At 40.2% G+C, this 23,795-nt stretch overlaps 2 protein-coding genes across 2 annotated transcripts in view; one reads left to right on the forward strand and one right to left on the reverse strand.

Annotated features, from left to right (window-relative positions):
* Positions 1–23,795, reverse strand: part of JKAMP (JNK1/MAPK8 associated membrane protein) — a 415,429-nt gene that overhangs the window by 188,338 nt on the left and 203,296 nt on the right. The window lies entirely within an intron of this gene.
* The window catches only part of RTN1 (reticulon 1), a 227,706-nt gene that overhangs the window by 108,074 nt on the left and 95,837 nt on the right, over positions 1–23,795 (forward strand). The window contains exon 2 of the mRNA XM_007519258.3: positions 15,150–15,923. Within this exon, the coding sequence (XP_007519320.1) occupies positions 15,150–15,923 (774 nt within the window). The remainder of the gene's footprint in view (positions 1–15,149; positions 15,924–23,795) is intronic.

Raw genomic sequence — 23,795 nt, forward strand, 5'->3', positions numbered from 1 at the left:
AAATCAGTATGCTTTCATGAGAGCTGTTTTGTACTATTTACTCACTAGCAAGCCCCAGATGCTTGTTTCCCACCTCCTATAGGAAACCCTCATGCTAACTTTATAATTCCAATCAACCTTTCTAGTCTGGGCTCCCCCCTTCTCTCCAAGCATTCCTGTTGAAAGTGAGGTTCTTTCCTATGTACTTTACCTTTGCTTTTACTGTAGCTCCTAAAATGGCTCTTTAATGCTTCCCTGTGTCTGTAAAATCAAATGCTTTTCCAGAGCCCCCATGCAAGTCTCATTTTCATCACAATAGTAACCTTTCTTCAAATTCTCCATAACACAGTGTATCTTTTTAAAAATATTTTTAATCTGTTGGATAAAGATAGAGAATACAATACCACTCCAACACTTGGAAAGCTTTTCCTCCTGCAAGTGGGAACTGGGGACTTGAACTTGGCCCCACAGTGTCTTCTCTCTCTCTCTCTCTCTTTCTTTCTTGGACTCAGTGCCAGCACTACGAATCCATGTTCCTGGCAGCCATTATCTTCTATTTTGCTTGATAGACCGGAGAGACCCTTAATCCATTATTATGTAGGTAGATTACTACTAGAAAAGTACAGTGTTTTAATTAACCTCTTAGAGTTGAAATTTTGTACTAATGTCAGCAATTAGGCATGGTTTAAAATTATGGTTTCTTACTTATTGTTCTTTTTTTATCTGCTTGGAGATAAAAGGAAAAGAAAGTGGCAGGAAAAGAAATATTGATGCGGTTTCCTAACTGAGCACTCATTCACTTGGATCAATACTTCCCAACTCTGGTACATCAACAGCTGAGTTATTACTCAGCTTTAAACAGAGTTTACCTTGGCCCATAGAGCCCACAGCTCAGAGGAGCCAAAGTGAAAGCAGTTGTTGGTAACAGATACTGAACTTTTTTAAACTCATATGGCCATCTCTGGGGATCTGTTGTCTATATACTTAAATCTGTGTGTGTGTCAAAGTCAAAGGTTTTATCTTCGAGCCTGCCAACTGTTAAATTTGTTTTACCAGTTTTGGGGGCCCTAATCGGGGAGTCCTGAAATCCCAAACAGACATGATGGGCCTAAACCTCCAATAAATCCCTCTCTCCGTTGTTACTGGTCATCTCTATATGATGACAACACAATAGACCCCTTTGTGGACTCCCATAGGACCTTGCCCTCAGCTTGGATCAACAACGGTAAAGAATGTTCCATCCTCTGAAAGGAGGCTGGACAATATACTCTATGCTACACCTGAGGAAGATGGGTCCTGATATTGGGGCAGCTTGGAATGTTCCTACTCATGACCACAGAATGTGAGCTTAGATCTATAGGGATGCAGGGGTCACATAGGCTCCTAAGCTAAATATGGGTCCCAGATCACATCAGATCAATGAGATTTAAAATCAACAATATTTATACACCCTCCCATATGTGGGAGCTACTCTTTTCCATGATCCATCTTTCTGGTCCTTCTGCCAGCCATGACATCATCTCCCCAGACAATAATTAGGATCCACCTACATATCATATTTCTGGCTCAGGCAAAACAAACAAACAGACAAACAAAAAAACTAGTATAGCCACAAGCCCTTTGGAATTTAACTAAAATATGCCTACTAGCTATCTATAGAACAGAGACCCCCCGCCCCAACACTTCACCTGCACTATTCAAGCCTTTAGGTCCATGACTGGCCAACAATTTGTTTGGCTTTGTATGTTAACTCTCTTTTCAGCCACCAGGTTCTAGATGCTAGCATGATGCCAACCAGACTTCCCTGGACAGACAACCCCACCAATGTGTCCTGGAGCTCTGTGTCCCAGTGCCCTTCCCCAGTTGGGAAAGAGAGAGGCAGGCTGGGAGTATGAATCGACCTGTCAACGCCCATGTTCAACGGGGAAGCAATTACAGAAGCCAGACCTTCAACCTTCTGCATCCCACAAGAACATTGGGTTCATACTCCCAGAAGGTTAAAGAGTAGGAAAGCTATAAGGGGAGGGGATGGGATACAGAGTTCTGGTGGTGGGAATTGTGTGAAGTTGCACCCCTCTTATCCTATGGTTTAGTCTGTTTCCTTTTTATACATAAAAAAATTTTTTTTTAATTAAATACCAGTTTTGTACTAATTTGTTTCTACCACATTCCAACATAGATTTATGTTTATTATCACGAATGCTCAAAACCCAAAATTAAATTTCAAATATGAGTACCTGAACATAGTAGTTGGAATTTGAAAACCTGAGACCCAAGATATATTGTTTTTTTTTTATTTAAGAAAGGATTAATTAACAAAACCATAGGGTAGGAGGGGTACAACTCCACACAATTCCCACCACCCAATCTCCATATCCCACCCCCTCCCCTGATAGCTTTCCCATTCTCCATCCCTCTGGGAGCATGGACCCAGGGTCATTGTGGGTTGCAGAAGGTAGAAGGTCTGGCTTCTGTAATTGCTTCCCCGCTGAACATGGGCGTTGACTGGTCGGTCCATACTCCCAGTCTGCCTCTCTCTTTCCCTAGTAGGGTGTGTCTCTGGGGAAGCTGAGCTCCAGGACACATTGGTGGGGTCTTCAATCCAGGGAAGCCTGGCCAGCATCCTGATGGCATCTGGAACCTGGTGACTGAAAAGAGAGTTAACATACGAAGCCAAACAAATTGTTGAGCAATCATTGACCCAAAGCTTGGAATAGTGGAGAGGAAGTGTTAGGGAGGTACTCACTGCAAACTCTAGTGTACTTCTGCTTTCAGGTATATATTTTGCAGTAGTTTATAGATACATGTGAAGATATGCTCTCTCTCACAGAAACTGGTGTATATCTAGGTTTTGGGACTTTGTTAGAAAGTGAACCACCTGAGATGAAATTAGAGTATACTATGAAAGGAAAGGTCTCACCCAAGTAATGAAGCTGAAGAGTTGTCATTCCACATGTGAAGTCTCTGGACACAGTCTGAAGTGAAGCATGTTGAGGTGGCAATTGTTGCGTTGGTTAGGTTGTGATCGGCGGATGCAATATTATTTGATATAGATTGGGAGAGGCATATAGGAAAGTGGGCCCTATCCAATGGTTCCAGGACTGGGGGAAGTAGGGGCTCTATAGTGGAGATGTGAGGTTCCTGCTGTCTTAGGGTTCAAAAAGACAATCCAAGATATATTGTTTAAAGATGAAATGACAGCAAATGATAAGTACACTTTATTAAATTAGACTTATATATTTATCTTTTTCATTTATTTTATATTATGTTATTTATAGGGGGCCAGGTGATGGCTTACAGGGTTAAGCACACATAGTACAAGCATAAGGACCCTTGCAAGGATCCTAGTTGGAGACCCTGGCTCCCCACTTGCAGATAGGTTGCTTCACAAGCAGTGAAGCAGGTCTTCAGGTGTCTGTCTGTACCCATCTTACCCTATGGTTTTGTCAGTGTTTCCTTTTTATAAGTAAATAAAAAATGTTTTGGGGTTGCAAAAAAAAAGATGGACAAAGTTTTTTCAGCAAGTGCATTGAAACAGAGGAGATGGTGAAGTGCTCTTTTAAGGAGATAAAAATGGCAGCCCCCTTTGGAACGGGAAGTGGGACAGATCATATATGTATGAGGAATTATGGGAATTAAATGGGTGACTCTGTGTGGGGAGAGAGCAAATAAAACCACTGCTATTCACAGGTGCATACCACTGAAGAAATGGGACCGAAAACACATTATTTTTTTCATTGGAAATCAGAGAGCAAAATTCTGTCAGCAAGTGACAAATATATAGGGATAGCTATTCCTTGCACAGCTGAAGGTAACCTAGAGCTTTGTCTATGTTGAAAGACATTAATGCATCTAAACTAGGTGGGTGGATTAGGTGCTGGTGATGGTTGCGTAATACTGTGAATATATAAAACCATGGAACTATACATATATTTAAAGTGAAATTTATGTTTTGTGAATTACAAATCAAGAAAGTTGTATTTTAAAAAGAAATCTGGGAGTCAGGCGGTAATGCAGCGGGTTAAGCGCACGTGGTGCAAAGCACCAGAACCAGTGGAAGGATCCCGGTTGGAACCCCCAGCTCCTCACCTACAGGAGAGTCACTTCACAGGTGGTGAAGCAGGTCTGCAGGTGTCTATCTTTCTCTCCCCTTCTCTGTCTTCTCCTCTCTCCATTTCTCTCTGTCCTATCTAACAACAACGACATCAATAACAACAACAATAACTACAACAACAATAAACAAAACAAGGGCAACAAAAGGGAAAATGAATAAATACTAAAAAAAAAATTAAGTAGGAAATCGGGGAGGGTGGTGCTGCACCTGGTTGAGCACATGTGTTATAATGCTCAAGGACCTGGGTTCAAGCCCCCGGTTGCCACCTGCAGGGGAAAGTTTCACAAGTAGTGAAGCAGTGCTACAGGTGTCTCTCTGTCTCCTCTTTCTATCTCCCCCTTCCTCTCAATTTCTGGCTGTCTCTATCAAATAAATAAAGATTAAAAAATTAAAAAGTAGGAAATCTAAAAATAAATTAGGAAATCTAAGCAAGATTTTAAGGATCTTTTTTAATATCTATAAACTATAAATAAATGTTTACTTCCTCTTTTGATCCAAAACAGACTATCCTCCAACGAAAGCCAGAGCCACGTTTCCACCTTTAACAGCTGGGAAAAAATATGTCACACTTTCATGCTCATCAGAACTTGTGCTCCAGTTCCATCTAAGTGCTCTACAATGTTATGCTTTCCAAGGCATTTCTAATAGTTGTTAAAGAAACTCAGACACTGGTTTGTCTGCCAGCCTAGGTTTTTTTCCCCTTTAAGGGAATTTTCTGCTAAAGTAAAAATGCTGCAGGTAGTATGGGGCCCAACTTTTCATAGGGAAAAAAAAAACAAAAAAAACTTGCTGGATTGTTTTCTTATTAAACATCATTTTTTTCAGTCCCAACAGCTGAATTTATTATTCTGGTCGGCAATCTTTAAATAAGACAGCGAGCTGGGGAAAAAAAGAATACTTACTCATATTCTTAAATGCACAAGCATGCCATTAGCTTTGACTTTGATTTTTTTTTTTTTGAGTCTTTCACTAGAGAATGCAGGCTCTTCTTTTCTCTCTCTCCCTCTCCCCTCTCCCCCCTCTTTTAACTAATCACACAGATAACACAATAAAGAATGGGTATAACTGGATTTCTTGGTACCCATTTGTCTTGTTAAGTCACCAACCAACGACTTTCAGAAAGAGAATGCTTTTTAGGTGACTTAGAGGCCCCTGGAATATGCCTGGCACATCCATTCTTCATAGATGGCTCTGTTTTCAGATGTGTCACAGCCTACATTCTGTAGGCCTACTGATTTCTTAGCATTTAGAAAAGATGAGTAGGAGCTTCAGGGGAAAAAAACCTTGAGCCTAGACTCTGCACCTTACTGTCATTCATCACATGGACAATCTAAGGGTAAATGATTCTGGAGAAAAATGAATGCAAGTTCACTTCAGGTTACTTTCTCTCCTTTAATTCTTGAATTTCAATGTGTGTGTGTCTCTCCACTCCTAGTGTCATTTCTATTTATTTTTATTATGTACTCATTTGAATTGTTTTCTTAATTTAACTACTATCTTTTATACATTTTATTATTGACTATTCTCAAACAGTAATGGGTGTTTTTGTTTTTAATTCAGGGAGAAAGGTTAACTCAGATGTGTGTCTAATGGAACATGTCTGCCTTGCTACTCAGAAAACATTTTGGTCTAATTGATCTTTTCTTTCTGGCATTCGCTTTGCTTCCATCTCAAAGCAAAGAAGGGGCTTTATTGAGTTAGAAAAGTATCATCTTAAATCATCAGTCTCTTATTTCTTTTTTTTTTTTTTTCCCCTCCAGGGTTATTGCTAGGCCCGGTGCCTGCACCATGAATCCACCGCTCCTGGAGGCCATTTTTCCCCCTTTTTGTTGCTCTAGTTGTTGCAGCCTCATTGCGGTTATTATTGCCATTGTTGACGTTGCTTTGTTGTTGGATAGGACAGAGAGAAATGGAGAGAGGAGGGGAAGACAGAGAGAGAGGGGAGAGAAAGATAGACACCTGCAGACCTGCTTCACCACCCGTGAAGCGACTCCCCTGCAGGTGGGGAGCCGCGGGCTCGAACCGGGATCCTTACGCCGGTCCCTGCGCTTTGTGCCACGTGCGCTTAACCCACTGCGCCACCGCCCGACTCCCCAGTCTCTTATTTCTACCACTAGGAGTCCAAATATGCTCTGTCCATTGGGGAGAAAGCTCATGTGTGGATATTAATCACTCCTGTTGTATTTTTTTTCTCCTATATTAGTAAATTTCAACCTTTCACACTCATATCAGTCATCACTATGTACCTGACAGTATGTATGTCAGCGGCATCACTAGAAAGTGATTAATAGCCATCATTAGCTCTTGGAGCTACACAGACAGTGCTTGCTTGCCCTCCAGGGATATAAATGTCTGAGATGACTCCAGAGGGTAATATGACTGGATTGGCTGTGTTTAACTGTTCCTGGACCAGAGGACCTTGATTGCATTATCCTTTATCATTGGAGATAAAAGTACCAAACTAATGGACCAGTGGTTAATATGTTGCAAACAACTGTTTTTCTCCCCACCCACCCTGCAAAAATGAGGTAATGATGAAATACACCACTCTTGCTAATTGTGTGCTATATTACCAGACACAGAGAAAGGTCCCTGTCTCATTTAATCTTCATAGCAGTTTATTAAGATGGAGACTATCACTGCCCTTGTTTTCAAAATGAATAAACTGAAGCTCAAAGAGACTAATTTGCCCAAAGTCTCACAAGCTAAGATCGTAAAGTGAGAATATGAACCTAAGCTGTAGTTTACCAATCAAAGGACCTCAATTCTGTAAGCATGAGTTAGAGTTAAAAATTAGGATTTTAGGACTGACATTTTTCTTGGGAACAGTAAAACCATCAAGCGATCTTTGTCACTCCATTCCTTAGTATTGCTAGGGAATTAAAGGCAAAAAATAAAACACCCTTAATGAAGTTACTAAATGTGTCTAATTTGTGATTAATATTCCTGATCTAGATTATCATAGACACAAAAGCCTGATTGTACCTAGTGTGCTTTAATACCAGTAGTCTTGCTTGTCCTCCTCCTTCTTCCAGCTAGCTTTCCATTAGAAACTAGGAAGCATTAAAATAGCTAGTTTTCCATTAGAAAGCCATAAATCCTTTAGTTTTCATTACAAGCATTTTCCTGAAAATTACATTCTTACATTGAAAATTGATTCCATTTTAAAGGCATGCACATAACTGAATTTTCTGGGCTCCCCTTTTAGCACTCCCTTGAGAGTGTCTATGGGCTCACATATGACTGTCAAGGTATATATAGCTGCTTGCACATGAATCAGACTTCTAGGTGGCTAAGGACTAGCCCAAGAGAACGAGAAAGTAAAACGGTCCAGGTCCAAGGAGTCCTGGGTTATAGGGTGAAGTTAGTAATTTCTAGTCTACACAGGAAAACACCTATACTTACTGAACTTGTATTTAACAGTGTAACAATATTGGGTCCTACCTGGTGCAATTGGCTTGTGCTCTCTGCCTCAGTTCCCACACCTGCTAGCTCTGCAGGAAGCAGTGACAAGAATTAATTGGTTTTCCACAGCCTTCAGGCTCAGTTTTGCTTCTCTGTTCCAACAATCCCACAGGACTTCCTTTTGTCTTGCATAATTTACTGTCTAGAAGGGTTTTCTGTTTTCAAGAATTCAGATAAGCACCATACAGTATATATCCATTTTCAAATTCAATACACTGCTTCTTAAGACTCTTTTATATTATTTAGCTCAAAATTGAAAGTAGAGCCTGACCACATTCTACAATTGTTAATTTGTTATAGGCTCTGACAGGGTCTTGTCTAAAATATGAGACTTACACACATGAATTTGTTTCTTTTCTGCTAGATGGCAGTGTTTGTAGAGTGTGGCAAAGAGGTCTTTCTGATTTCATGCTGGACAGAAATTAGTAGGGATACAAATTTCAGGAATGAAAGTTTTCCCCAGTTATTGAGTCTATTTGTATTCTCTCAAATAATGTAGCTGTGATCAGATTCTATTCCCTCAGCTGTTGTCTTACACCTGAGAATACCCCATTCTCTGAGGCATCACCTTGGTGAAAATTATATTGGTACTGTTTTAGAGATAAGGAAAAAATAAAGATGTGTCTGAACACAGTGGCAGCTAATTAGTACAAAAATTATAGAAAGGTGATCTCAGCCGGCTTTCTACCAGATTTTGGTTCCTGTTTAGACAGATGCTGGGTGCAGTTATTATTGGGCTGCAGCTCCACCCCACTATTAGATCACTTGAGTTCTAGATTGCCCTTTCACCTGACAGATTCAGGCACCTTCTTTGTAATTTGCATTAACGAGTCCTTGTTTATTCTCATTAGCTGCATAGAATAATCCCACTAGCTGACTGGTTGGCCTATTCACTTATTTATTCATGTTACATTGGGTGCCTGGTATGTGCAAGCCACCGGAAAGATATGAACTTCAAAATACAGGAGCTTACAGACTAGTAAGAGGGAAATTGTATCTCATACATGTTATGTAAGCAGCATAAATTAAGAGCAATAGAAATGTGGAAGGAGAATAATGGAAATGGTTTAAGTCCTGGCAGATAAGTACAGATTCATTATGGGACAAGTCACTAGCATTTGAAGGTACTTATCTTTTTATTTGTTTATTTATTTATTTATTTATTATTTAAGAAAGGATAAATTAACAAATCCATAGGGTAGGAGGGGTACAACTCCACCCAATCTCCATATCCCACCCCTACCCCTGATAGCTTTCACATTCTCTATCCCTCTGGGAGCATGGACCCAGGGTCGTTGTGGGTTGCAGAAGGTGGAAGGTCTGGCTTCTGTAATTGCTTCCCCACTGAACATGGGCTTTGACTGGTCGGTCCATACTCCCGGTCTGCCTCTCTCTTTCCCTAGTAGGGTGGGTCTCTGGGGAAGCAGAGCTCCAGGACACATTGGTGGGGTCTTCAGTCCAGGGAAGCCTGGCCGGCATCCTGATGGCATCTGGCACCTGGTGGCTGAAAAGAGAGTTAACATACAAAGCCAAACAAATTGTTGAGCAGTCATGGACCCAAAGGTTGGACTAGTGGAGAGGAAGTGTTAGGGGGGTACTCACTGCAAACTCTAGTGTACTTCTGCTTTCAGGTATATATTTTGCAGTAGTTTATGGATACGTGTGAACATATGCTCTGTCTCACAGAACCTGGTCTGTATCTAGGTTTTGGGACTTTGTTAGAAAGTGAACCACCTGGAATGGAATTACTTATAAGGTACTTATCTTTAATGGTGCTAGGCTGAAAAGTAGAGATTTAGATGTGAAGACTGGAAGGATAGAGAGTTTAAACAGTGGATGGTTTGTACAAAACAATGTTTAGAGTTTGAATTGGAAATGGGAAGCTAGGGCTTAGAAAGCCTGTGGAGTTATGCTATTGTGAAGAATTTAATAATCCTGGGGTAGAGCAGTAGAGACAAGTCTGTGAAGCTAGGTGACATTCATATCACTTCAGGTGCCATGCAGCAGTATTTAAGGATTGTTCAGTGAGGATATAGTCCTGGGGCCAGTTGCTGAGCAGGTGACTATTGTATTTAGTTTGATCAGTGGTGACAGGGCTGTAGGGCTAGGCAACATGCCAGGTATAGGTGGAAAGGACTAGGAAACCTGTGGTGATTTCTGCAATGGAAGCATGGAAGTTGAATAATAATGGCCTTGATCAGCCATGGAAACCACGTACCGTGTATTTTCCAGAACAGAGTACTCTTCCGAAATCCTTATACCACCAGATTATTTAGATCCATAGGCAAAATTTTCTGGGAAACTGTGAACATTTTTAAAACCTGGAAATGGCTCCACATTACTATAGAGAATCCCATGATCTAAATATCTGTAGTAAAATTTCTCAGGATTGATTTCATTGCCTCCAATGAAGTCTATATATATAGTGTGATCTCATACAATGAAAGAGATTTTTAAAATTATATAGGATAGAGGTGTGTGTATACACAAATAGGTTTAAATGTAACATTTTCCATTGGTGGTCTGTCCTTGTTAGGCAAAAAGGTTTGTCGCTTCTTTTGTTATTGATCTTTTTAGGATATAACTTGAAATGCCAAATGCAAAGGAAGTATGATTAGAAGCCTACCAGAGACATATGAATTTGACTGGTCTTCTACCTGCTGAATGAAGTGACTGTTAATTAGCAATCTGGGAGAATCTTTCAACCTCTTTCTCAGACAATCCTGTGACTTGAACTTAATTATAAATAGTTGCTTTCTTTTATTTTGAAAATATTTATTGAGTACCTACTAAATGCTAATCCCTAGCTAGACATTGGACTATGTTAATGAGCAATGTAGTCAAATATTTCTATTGGAATAGGATTTAACTGGCAAAGTGATACAATTGACAGATTAATAAAAGTTAAGCTAAATATATGGTATATTCGAGTGAAATAGTGATATAGGAAAACATTAAAAACAGAAAGGGATGATAGGGAGCAGGATTTTTAGGAGGTAGAGAAGAGTATGACTAGTAGAATGTAAGATAGAATGGTCAGGATCCTGGAAGCAACCTAGGTGTTCAATAACAGATGAATGGCTGAGAAAATTGTAGTATATATACACAATGGAATACTGCTCAGCTGTTAAGAATAATGAATTCATTTTATTCACTTTATCTTAGATGGAGCTTAATGGAATCATTAAGTGAGGTAAGGCAGAAAGAGAAGGATGCACAAAGCACAAGGACCAGCTTAAGGATCCCAGTTCAAGCCCCCGGCTCCCCACCTGCACGGCAGTCACTTCACAAGCAGTGAAGCAGGTCTGCAGGTGTCTATCTTTCTCTCCCCCTCTATGTCTTCCCCATCTCTCTCCATTTCTCTCTGTCCTATCCAACAACAACGATATCAATAATAACTACAACAATACAAAAACAAGGGCAACAAAAGGAAATAAATAAATAAATAAATATTTTTTTAAAAAAAGAGAAGGATGAATATGGGATGTTCTCACTCCTGGACAGAAGTTGAGAAATAAGAACAGAAATGGGAAATTTAAAGCATAACTTGGACTACGTTTGATGTATTGCACCAAACTAAAGGATCCTGGCAGAAGGGGGACCTTTTCAGTCTTGGGGCATGATGGTAGGGAAGGATCTAGGTTGGCGGTGAATGTTTTGCAGAAAACTGAGAAATTTAACATATGTATCAACAACTGTACTTATTGTAAGCCATTAGTCCTTCCAGAAACAAAATTAAAGAATGGTTAGGATCCTTAAGAAGGTACCATTTAAACCCGAAGACAGCAGGAACCTCACATCTCCACTATAGAACCTCTACTTCCCCCAGTCCTGGAACCATTGGATAGGGCCCACTTTCCCGTATGCCTCTCCCAATCCATATCAAATAATATTGCATCTGCCGATCACAACCTAAACAACACAACGATTGCCACCTCAACATGCTTCAGCTCAGACTGTGTCCAGAGACTTCAGGTGTGGAATGACAACCCTTCAGCTTCATTACTCGGGTGAGACCTTTCCTTTCATAGTATACTCTAATTCCATCTCAGGTGGTTCACTTTCTAACAAAGTCCCAAAACCTAGATATACACCAGTTTCTGTGAGAGAGAGCATATGTTCACTCGTATGCGTAAACTACTGCAAAATATATACCTGAAAGCAGAAGTACACTAGAGTTTGCAGTGAGTACCCCCCTAACACTTCCTCTCCACTATTCCAACCTTTGGGTCCATGATTGCTCAACAATTTGTTTGGCTTCGTATGTTAACTCTCTTTTCAGCCACCAGGTGCCAGATGCCATCAGGATGCCGGCCAGGCTTCCGTAGACTGAAGACCCCACCAATGTGTCCTGGAGCTCTGCTTCCCCAGAGACCCACCCTACTAGGGAAAGAGAGAGGCAGACTGGGAGTATGGACTGACCAGTCAATGCCCATGTTCAGTGGGGAAGCAATTACAGAAGCCAGACCTTCCACCTTCTGTAACCCACAATGACCCTGGGTCCATGCTCCCAGAGGGATAGAGAATGTGAAAGCTCTCAGGGGAGGGGATGGGATATGGAGATTGGGTGGTGGGAATTGTGTGGAATTGTACCCCTCTTACCCTATGGTTTTGTTAATTAATCCTTTCTTAAATAAAAAAAAAAAAGAAGGTACCATTTGGGGGTTGGGTGGTGGTATACCCATAACACTCAGATGTTACCATGCACAAGGTCCCAAGTTCAAATCCCTAGTTTTTATCTGCAGTGAGGGAAGATTCACAAGTGATAGAACAGGATTGCAGGTGTCTTTCTTTCTCTTCCTCATTCTTTTTTTATTTATTATTTGTTATATGATTTATTTACTTGTTTATTTTGACACCAGAGTCATTGTTGTGGCTTGGTACTGGTAGGACCATTCCCGGAAACCAGTTTTTCCTTTTTTTTTTAAAAAAAAAATTTGATTTATTGAATAGAACAGAAATTGAGAGGGAGGGAAAGATAGAGAGGGAGAAAGACACTTGCAGCCCTGCTTCACCACTTGTGAAGTGTTCCCCCTGCAGGTGGCAAGTGGTGGCTGGAACTTGGGTTCTTATGCATAATACATGCACAGGAAGGAGGAAGAGGAGGAGATGGAGGAGGAAGAGGAAGAGGAGGAAGAAGAGGAGAAGGAGAACAGAAAACAGAAAAGGAAAAGATGGCTGCAACAAGCAAGTAGATTTTTCTTGGAGGCACCAAGCTCCAGTAATAACTCTGGTGACAAGAAGAAAAAAAAAGTGATATTTTCCAGCAAACTTGGAAGTGAGGGGGTTGTATATATAAGACGTCAGTGGAAGTGACATTATTTATAATACTATAAAATTTGGAATGTATAATTTTATGTCTGTGTCTGTCTGTACAAATCATTAAGATTTACCACATCTACCATCAAAGACCCAGTAGTATCTTATCAAAGGGACCCCTCTAACTATCTTCTTCCAGTCTCCTCCCTCATCCCTCTGATAACCACTGTCATTTTCATGAGTCTAAATGCTTTTTAGTTTCTGCATTTATATTTCAGTAGCATTTATATTTCCCATATAGGTGAAACAGTCTGCTTTTTTTTTAACCAGAGCACTGCTCAGCTCTAGTTAGTGGTGGTACAAGGGATTATACTTGGGACTTTGGAGCCAGAGACATGAGAATCCCTTTGCATAACCGGTATGCTGTCTACCCCTATCCAATCTGCTAACCTTTTGTGTACTTGCTCATTTCACTTGGCATAAGCACATCTAATTCAACCTATTTTATGCCCAACAACATAACTTTTGTATTATAGAGGAGTATTACATTGGATATATATTCCATAACTCCTTTATCCAGTTATTTGTTGATGGGCATTTAGGTTGATTCCATAATTTCATTGTTGTGCGTAATGTTGGCATGTACATAGGAATACATATATCCTTTTGAATTAGTGTTTCTGTGTTCTTAGATAAATGCCTGCTACTAATATTGCAGGATCATAGCGTGTTTCCATTTTTATTTTTTTAAGGATCTTCTCATTTTCTGTAGTCCCAGTTTGCATTTCCATGCTCAGTATACCAGAGTTCCTTTTTCTCTACATCCTCTCCAGCATTTGTTGTTTCCAAACTTTTGGATACTGTAGGTCATTTTCACTGGTGTGAGATGATGTCACATTGTAGTGTGATTTGCAGTACTCTAATAATAAAAGATGTTGGGCATCTTTTCATGTGTATAGGTATCATCTGTATATCTTTGGAAATTATCTATTGAAATTCATTGTCCACTTTTGAACTGGGTTACTTGGTTTTGTTGAGTTTTATAATTTTCTAAGCGTATATATATCAACCTCTTGTTGGGAGCAAATATTTTCTTCCAATTGCTAGTTTGCTTTTGTTTTTATGTGATTGTTTCTTTTCATGTGTAAATTTGATAGAGGCACATTTGTTATTGATTTTTTTTCCCTTGCTAATGGGAATGAATTTACAAAAATATTTCTTATACCAAGATCCTGAGGTGCATCTATGTTTTCTATTTATTTTGTGGCTTCATATCTGCTATACTGGTCTTCAATTAATTTTAGTTGATTTTTGTGTATAGTGTTAACTAGTTTCTTTCTTCTTTTTCTTCCTTTCTTTCTGTTAATTTTTTGAGTGTCTGATTTCCCAGCACCATTTAGTGAAAAGACTTTCTTTCCCATTTGAATCATCTTGTGACTTTTACCCCTTCATCAAAAATTAGATAGTCATATGTGTGGATTTATTCCTGGACTGTATTCTATCGCAAAGGTTGTTGTGCCTGTTTCAGTACTATACTGTTTTAATTTATATTACTTTCTAGTATAATTTGAAATAGTAGTGTGATACCTCCATTTTTCTTCTTTTCTCTCAGAATTGCTTTGGCTACTCAGGGTCATTTGTGGTTCCATCTAAATTTTAGAGTTGCTTGTTCTATTTTTTTTGAAGAATGTCATTGGAATTTTGATTAAGATTCCATTCGATCTGTAAACTGCTCTAGGTAAGATGATTACTTTAGCATTGCTTATTTTTCCAATCCATAAACATGGGATCCTTCCATTTCTTTTAACAATGTCTTATATTTTTCATTGTATGGGCTTAAATGCAATTGTTTTCCTGATTTTTTCCTTTCCCCTGACTCATGATGCATAGAAATGCACCAAATTTATGAATAATGATTTTTGTACCCTGCCACCTTACCTAATGTATTGATTTTCACTAGTTTTATGGTGAACTCTTCCAATAGCAACATAGAGAGCTATTGAATAATACCAAGTACGCCTCAAGTCACTGTGTATTGAGGTAGTAGATAGTGAGAGTCAGCTTTCTAAGTGTCCAGAATTTGACTCCCACTTCTAAGAGCATAGCAGTATGTATGAGGAGGCTCTGGTCTGCAGTCAGAAGGATTCCAGTATTACAGACTGTTTTGGGAGACCAGGAAAATGTAGTTATGTGTGTTCCAAGGGAACTTTTAAGGAATACAGGCATCTGCAAGAGGAAGGGTGCCATGTCTTCCCAGGCAGGGGTGGGTGATGGGTTAGACAGGAGAGAGAACTGAAACCCACTCATTGTCTGCTGCTGTTTTGATTCCTAGGTGTAGCAGATGGCTCCAGTGCTATGGATCAGACCTTTTCATCAGCAGCGAAGGATGGAGAAGGAACATGTTACACTTCTCTGATTTCTGACATCTGTTACCCACCTCAGGAAGATTCTTCATATTTCACTGGAATTCTTCAGAAGGAAAATGGTCATGTCACTACATCAGAGAGCCCTGAGGAGTTGAGTACCCAGGTACCCTCCTTACCAGATGTTCCTGGGATAGAATCTCAGGGCTTACTCAGTTCTGATTCTGGAATCGAGATGACTCCAGCAGAGTCTACTGAAGAGAATAAGATGTTAGCTGATCCCTTGGACAAGATGAAAGCAGAAGCCTATAAATACATTGACATAACCAGGTCAGAGGAGGTGAAATATCAGGAGCTAAGTCACCCCAAGTGGCCAGAGAAAGACTTAGACTTTAAGAAAAAGGACAGTGATATTCCAGCAAAGTCTGAAGAGGTTCGTGAACCCGAAAAACCAGCTCCTATAGAGGGGAAAATCCTCAAAGACCATTTATTTGAAGACTCAACATTTGCACCTTATATTGATGATCTCTCAGAAGAACAGCACAGTGCTTCTCTGATTCACACCCCTGTCAAAATCACACTGACTGAGATCGAGCCTGCTGCTGAAACTGCCTCCCAAGGGCAGTTCCCTGAAAAACAAGATATCTGTCTGAAACCAAGTCCTGACACAGTCCCTACTGTCACTGTCTCAGAGCCTGAAGATGACAGCCCAGGATCCATCACTCCTCCGTCTTCTGGAACAGGTAAAGGGACTAGTAGTGTTCCCAATCATGGGAAAACTCTGTGTGGAGGCATTAAAATATTAAGCAATGAAGGCTTGCCTTCAAAAAATGTTTTAGTGGGGTCCTGTAAAATTTATCTTTTATGGGGACCAGGCGGTGACACACCTGCTTAAGTGCACATAGTACTATTTGGAAGGACCCGTGCAAGGACCTGGGTTCAAGCCCCGCTCCCCACCTGCAGTGGGGACATCTCACAAGTGGTGAAGGAGATCTGCAGGTGTCTCTCTTTCTCTTTCCCTCTCTATCCCCCCTGCCCCCTCCACCCCACAATTTCTCTTTGTCCTACGGAAGAAAAAGAGAGGAAAAAAAGAATTCTTTATCTGACTTAATTAACATTCCACTTTTTTAGTCTTGTGCCCAGTATACAATGGTTGAGGTTGCAATTTCTATAAAGCCCTATCAGATTTGTTTTGTAAAAGATCATTTTCTTCATTCGAGGAGAGAGCTAAGGATGGATGACACTCTGGAAACTTTTATAAAGATTCTCATGTGGCTCTATTGTTTGGAGCAGAAAGGGATGGTTTGTCTGCTTCCTGGTTAGCTTTACCCTCAGGCCTCCTGGAGAAATCCCAGGGAGAGCTCCATGGCTGCCCTCAGACCAGCTGGGCCTCTGTGGGGAGAGCAGTGACATTCCTGGCCCCAGTGCCAAGTCTATACATGAAGAAAGGTGTGTGTCAGGGTCTAAACAAAGGGCTTCTGACCTTCCTATATAGTCTCAGCACTGCCATTTAAATTTCTTTTAGTTTACTGAAGTTTTGTATACTTTTATTTTGTAAAATTACAGAATTTATCTGCTTTGGATAAAAAAAAAGTTAAGTCACTAGAGGGGGTTGGCTGGTAGCACAGTGGGTTAAGCACACATGGCACAAAGCGAAGCGCAAGGACTGGTGTGAGAATCCCGGTTCAAGCCCCCAGCTCCCTACCTGCATGGTGGGGGGGGTTGCTTCTTAAGTTGTGAAGCAGGTCTGCAGGTGTCTGTCTTTCTCTCCCCTTCACTGTCTTCCCCTCCTCTCTCCATTTCTCTGTCCTGTCCAGGACAACAACATTAGTGGTAACAATAACAATAGGAGCAACAACAAGGGCAACAAAATGGGAGGGAATGGCCTCCAGGAGCAGTAGATTTGTAGTGCAGGCACCGAACCCCAGCAATAACCCTGGAGGCAAGGAAGAAAAAAAAGTCACTAGACTGTGAGTGTGTGTGTGTGTGTGTGTGTGTGTGTGTGTGTGTGTGTGAGAGAGAGAGAGAGAGAGAGAGAGAGAGAGAGAATATTCTTCTACTCTGATTCATAGCAAAGTGAAAAACTACAATGGGACAGATCCTCTCAAAGGAGGTCTCTCCTTTAGGTGAAAGGCCACAGTGTTAAAAGCAATTTTCCTGAAAACAGAAGCCTATAAGTACACTGATACAACCAGGCCAGAGGAGATGAAATACCAGGAGCTAAGTCAACCAATGATGGAGGAGAAAGACTTGAACTTTAAGGACCTGGGGTACCCATTTTAAGTACAACTCCCATTATTAGTGATTTCTCCTCTCAAGTAGACACAAGGCCTCAGGATGAAGAGGACATTCAGGTGTTCTCAAACTTTTCCCTATCTTCTGTAGCAGACATTCCAACCCTAAAACAAAATGGTTTAGTCAGCATCTCATGAGAGGTAATGTCCATTGACCTCTTTAATTTTTATTTATGTGTTTATTATTGGATAGAAATAGAAATTGAGATGGAAGAGGGATATGAGAAAGACAGAGAGAGACACTTAAAGCCCTGCTTCACCACTCATGAAGCTTTCCCCATGCAGGGGGGAACCAGGGGCTTGAACCTGGGTCCTCATGCACTGTAATGTGTGCACTTAACCAGGTGAGCCATCACCTCACTTGGCCCCATCCATTGACCTCTTAAATTGATTCAGAAGATTACAGTTAGAAATGATTAAATTCTGATGCTGCAGTAAATCCAAGTGTTAGAACACAGAAATTTTAATGGAAGTTCTTCCTATCCTGTTTCTTTATAGATTTTAGCATCAACTCTTCCCTTCCTGAATTTATCTTGGATTCCTTCAACTTAACCTGCTGCACTACCGCCTGACTCCCGATCCACTGATTTTTAAGTTTTAACAATCCACTCAGCACTTTCTACATACTTACTATTAATGCTGCAATTAATAAAACAAATGAAAGCCAGTGCCTGGGACTGATGACCAGGGAAATAGTTACACTCTGGTATAATTTATGTACAGTGTGTAGAAAGCAGAGTGCAGACAAGCACAGAAGTCCAACAGCTCCCCAGGTAAAAACTAAGACCTGAAGAGGCTCCTAAAAAGACCAAGAGAGGGTGGTAGTGCAGTGGGTTAAGCGCAGGTGGCGCAAAGTGCAAGGACCGCCTTAAGGATTCTAGTTCAAGCCCCCAGCTCCCCACCTGCAGGGGGAGTCGCTTCACAGGAAGTAAAGCAGGTCTACAGGTGTCTTTCTCTCCCCCTCTCTATCTTCCCCTCCTCTCTCCATTTCTCTCTGTCCTATCCAACAACAACAACAATAATAACTACAACAATAAAACAAGGGCAACAAAAGGGAATAAAGGAAAGGTCTCACCCGAGTAATGAAGGTGAAGGGTTGTCATTCCACACCTGAAGTCTCTGGACACAGTCTGAGCTGAAGCATGTTGAGGTGGCAATCGTTGCGTTGATTAGGTTGTGATGGGCTGATGCAATATTATTTGATATGGATTGGGAGAGGCATGCGGGAAAGTGGGCCCTATCCTAAGGTTCCAGTACTGGGAGAAATATAGGCTCTATAGTGGAGATGTGAGGTTCCTGCTGTCTTAGGGTTCAAAAAGACAATGGATAGTTAATGTTATCATCACATTATGTGGTAATTGGGTTAACTTTGAAAAGTCCCTTTGTTAGGGTTTGCTGTATAGTACCCAGTATCTTGTAAATAGCTGTGCCATTGGTTGCTTCTGATCTACTTGGTCTAGGCTTTTGAGAGAGTCCGCATATCAAATACACAGCCTATATATTAAGAAGACTCAGTCTGTGTTTTAAAAACTTCAAGACATACAATTAATTTTCCCCCTCTCATATTAATTAACTAGTGATTTATATGACTACACTTTACTAGGAGTGTATATAAACACCATTCCCACCACCAAAAGACTGTGTCCCATCCCTCCCACCCCCCCCAGCCCCCCCACCGGTCTAGGAAGCCACATGTCTACCCGTTCACCGCAGGGTTTTTACTTTGGTGCCCTACTTTCAATTTAGTCAGATCCTGCTTTTAGTTTCCCTTTCAGATCTTCTTTCTCAACTTCTGTTGATGAGTGGGATCATCCCATACTCATCTTTATCTTTCTGACTTGGCTCACTTAACATAATTCCTTCTTGCTCTGTCCAAGATGGGTCAGAGAAGGTGGGTTCATTGTTCTTGATAGCTGTATAGTATTCCATTGTGTATATATACCACAGCTTTCTCAGCCACTAATCTGTCGTTGGGCATCTGGGTTGCTTCCAGGTTTTAGCTATTATGAATTGTGCTGCTATGAACATAGGAGTACACACATCTTTTTGGTTGGGAGAGGAATTACTGGATCATATGGAAGGTCCATGTCTAGCCTTGTGAGGGTTCTCCAGACTGCTCTCCACAGAGGATGGACCAATTTACATTCCCACCAGCAATGCAAAAGGGTTCCTCTGTCCCCACAGCCTCTCCAGCATTTGTTGCTGCTGTCCTTTTTGATGTATGCCATTCTTACAGGAGTGAGGTGGTATCTCAGTGTTGTCTTAATTTGCATTTCTCTGACAATCAGTGACCTAGAGCAGTTTTTCATATGTTTGTTAGCCTTTTGGATCTCCTCTGAGGTGAATGTTTTGTTCATATCCTCTGCCCATTTTTGGATGGGGTCATTAGCTTTTTTGTTGCTAAGTTTGCTGAGCTCTTTATATATTTTGGTGATTAGTTTCTTGTCTGATATATCGCATGTGAAGATCTTCTCCCATTCTGTGAGGGTTCTCTTTGTTTGTTTAATAGTTTCTTTGGATGTGCAGAAGCTTTTCAATTTGATGTAGTCCCATTGGTTTGTTTCTGCTTTAGTCTTTCTTGCAATAGGGTTTATTTCATCAAAGATGTCCTTGAGGTGTAGGTGGGAAAGTGTTTTACCAATGTTTTCCTCTAAGTATTTGATTATTTCTGGTCTAACATCCAAGTCTTTGATCCATTTGGAGTTAATTTTTGTTTCTGGTGAGATAAAGTGGTTCAATTTCATTCTTCTGCATGTTACAACCCAGTTTTCCCAGCACCATTTATTGAAGAGAGCCTCCTTCTTCCATTTAATGCTTTGGGCCCCCTTACCAAAGATAGATGTCCATAGGTGTGGGGATTTACTTCTGGGCTTTCAATTCTGTTCCACTGGTCTGTGTGCCTATTTTTGTTCCAGTACCATGCTGTTTAGATGATGATGGCTTTATAATATAGCTTGAGATCTGGGAGTGTGATGCCTCCATTTCTGTTTCTTTTCCTCAAGATGGTTTTGACAATTCTAGGTGTTTTCAGGTTCCAGATAAATGATTGTAGTGTTTGTTCTATTCTCTTAAAGAAGCTTGGTGGAACTTTGATGGGTATTACATTAAATGTGTATATGGCGGGGAGTCAGGCTGTAGCGCAGCGGGTTAAGCGCAGGTAGCGCAAAGCACAAGGACCGGCATAAGGATCCTGGTTCGAACCCCGGCTCCCCACCTGCAGGGGAGTCGCTTCACAGGCGGTGAAGCAGGTCTGCAGGTGTCTATCTTTCTCTCCTCCTCTCTGTCTTCCCCTCCTCTCTCCATTTCTCTCTGTCCTATCCAACAACGACGACAACAATAATAATAACTACAACAATAAGACAACAAGGGCAACAAAAGGGAATAAATAAATAAAATAAATTTTTAAAATGTGTATATGGCTCTGGGGAAAATATTCATTTTGATGATATTTATTCTTCTAATCCATGAGCATGGGATGTCTTTCCATTTCTTGGTATCAGTTTCTATTTCCTTGAGTAGCGACTCATAGTTTTCAGTATACAAGTCTTTCACTTCTTTGGTCAACTTTATTCCTAGGTATTTGATTGATTTTGCTGAAACAGTGAATGGGAGTGATTTCTGGATGTCTTCTTCTTCAGATTTAGTGTTTGCATAAAGAAATGCCACTGATTTTTGTACATTGATTTTTATAGCCTGACACCTTGCTATATTGCCTAATAACTTCCAGTAGTTTTCTGCTGGATTCTTTAGGTTTTTCTATGTATAGTATCATATCATCTGCAAATAGTGAGAGCTTGACTTCTTCCCTTCCAATCTGTATTCCTTTGATTTCTTTCTCTTGCCTGATTGCTATGGCAAGAACTTCCAATACTATGTTGAAGAGTAATGGTGACAGTGGACAGCCCTGTCTAGTCCCCGATCTGAGGGGGAATGCTTTCAGCTTCTGTCCATTGAGTATGATGTTGGCTGTAAGTTTGCTATATAGAGATTCCACTATCTTGAGGAATTTCCCATCTATTCCCATTTTTTGTAGAGTTTTGAGCATGAATGGGTGTTGGATTTTGTCAAAGGCTTTCTCTGCATCTATTGAGATAATCTTGTGGTTTTTGGCTTTGCTTTTATTGATGTGGTGAATGACATTAATTGACTTATGTATGTTGAACCAGTCTTGCATTCTTGGGATGAATCCCACTTGGTCGTGATGAGCAATCTTTTTGATGTGCTGCTGTATCCAGTTGGCCAAGATCTTGTTTAATATTTTGGCATCTATGTTCATCAGAGATATTGGTCTGTAGTTTTCCTTTTTTGTTGTGTCCCTATCTGCTTTTAGTATCAGGGTGATGTTGGCTTCATAGAAGGTGGAAGGAGTATTCCTGTTTCTTCAATCTTATGGAAAAGCTTAAGAAGTATGGGTACTGTTTCCTGAAAGTTTTGTAGAATTCGTTTATGAAGCCATCTGGTTCAGGACTTTTGTTGTTGGGGAATAAATAAATATTTTTTTAAAAAAAGAGCAAGAGAAATAAAGTCACCCACAGTTTAAGGAATTACAAAGACATGGAGGTGTGAAGCCACAGTGACCTTCATATGGTATGTAAATTCAGATTAGTGTAGTGATCACAGCTAGTGAAACTGAGGCCCCAAATGAATTAGATGTGACTGGAACCTAGCCTACAACATAGGACCAGGACATACTCGAGTCTCAAAGTCTCCTTATAGTCTTTTTGGAACTCTATCATAAAGTCCTTTTATTCTCTCACAACTTAAAGATATTGATGCTCTGAAGATAGCAGCCATGCATCACAGGGTTGTCTGATGACCGGTTCAAATGAGTGAAATGCCTCAGGATATATATGTTCATTTACAAGACACACCTCATGTAAAAATTAGAGTTTATACAGTTAATTTAAGTGACTTGAAACAAAGTGTACTTATTACTAGGGGATTTTACTTAATTATTTTAGTAACCATAGTTCCTTAAGGTTCCAGAGAAGACAAAGAGGTCTGATCCACATGGGCTTAGAGGGTTACAGTATTGCATTGCCCACTTGGCAGGAGGAGAGTAAGACAGTGATTTTTCTCTTTAGTTGCATATGATTTATTTCAGAAAAAGCAAGTCTCCTGTTCCATTGCACAGTTCTCACACTTCCGGATGATGTTTCCACATATTCTTCACAATATAACACCCAACTCACATGGTAGCAAATTAAAATAAAATCAGTGGGAAAGACAAGATAAATCAACTTATCTTCAAGGCATTTTTCCAATTTTTTAAATGTATTTTATTTGTTTTATTTTAATGAGAGAAGAGAGAGAGGGAGAGAGAAAGAGAGAGAGGGAGAGAGAGAGACTCCAGACCACTGCTTAGCTCTGGCTTTGGTGGTACTGAGGCATTGAACATGGGACTTTGGAGCTTCAGACTGAAAGACTTTATGCATAACCATTATGTTATCTTTATCACCCTTCCTTATTATTTTTTTTATCCTCAGAGATTATCTTAATCCCCTTCCTAAATTGTGACCTCTACCCATAAACACTCAATAATTAGGAGTTGATTACATGTTAGATGTTGGGTTATTCTGCCATCTCAGTTGCAGCAGCAAAGACAAGCATCTAAACAAATATTCTAAACAAAAAGAAATTAGGCTTATTGTTGATTGATAAACACAGAAATCCTCTACTCGGGAAAAATTCTATTTATGAAAATTTTTATTTTGGAACAGTTTTTACCACAGACCCTGAAACATAAGCCAGGATTTCTTAAATTTTCTTAAATTTGAAATGATTTATTTTCTATTACAGTTTTCTCTAACATACTTAACTTTTCATAAGCATAAGCTAGAAGCTAATATATTTCCTTCAATTCCAACAAACTTATTCTACCTTATATTTTTCTCTAACATAACCATTATTATGAAATTATATACACTGACATATAGACAAGAATACTTATAGGTTAAACGTTAAAAGTTTTTTCTCAACAAAATTAACAATGAATACAAGTAAAGCTTTTGGAAATTGTGATAAGTGCCCTGGTGCACCAGACCCCTAACTTACTGGCATCATGTTGTTTCTGACACAAACATCCAAGGAACATATTATAGTGATCATGGAGTTCTTTGAAGTGTTAGCCTCAGGAAGGACAAGAGGATATTAACACATCTCTGCAGCTTTCCGTAGTAGGAAGCAATGAGAAGTAGCTCATCCAGTTAGTGACCCTCTGTCCTTATGGGTTTCATCACTTTTGCCCTCTCCAAGAATGAGGCCTGGTGCGGCTGAACTGTTGGAATGCTAAGATGAATTGTGGCAGAAGAGATCATGAAT

Source organism: Erinaceus europaeus, chromosome 16 (genome assembly GCF_950295315.1).
Source record: "Erinaceus europaeus chromosome 16, mEriEur2.1, whole genome shotgun sequence".
NCBI classification, from domain to species: Eukaryota; Metazoa; Chordata; class Mammalia; order Eulipotyphla; family Erinaceidae; genus Erinaceus; species Erinaceus europaeus.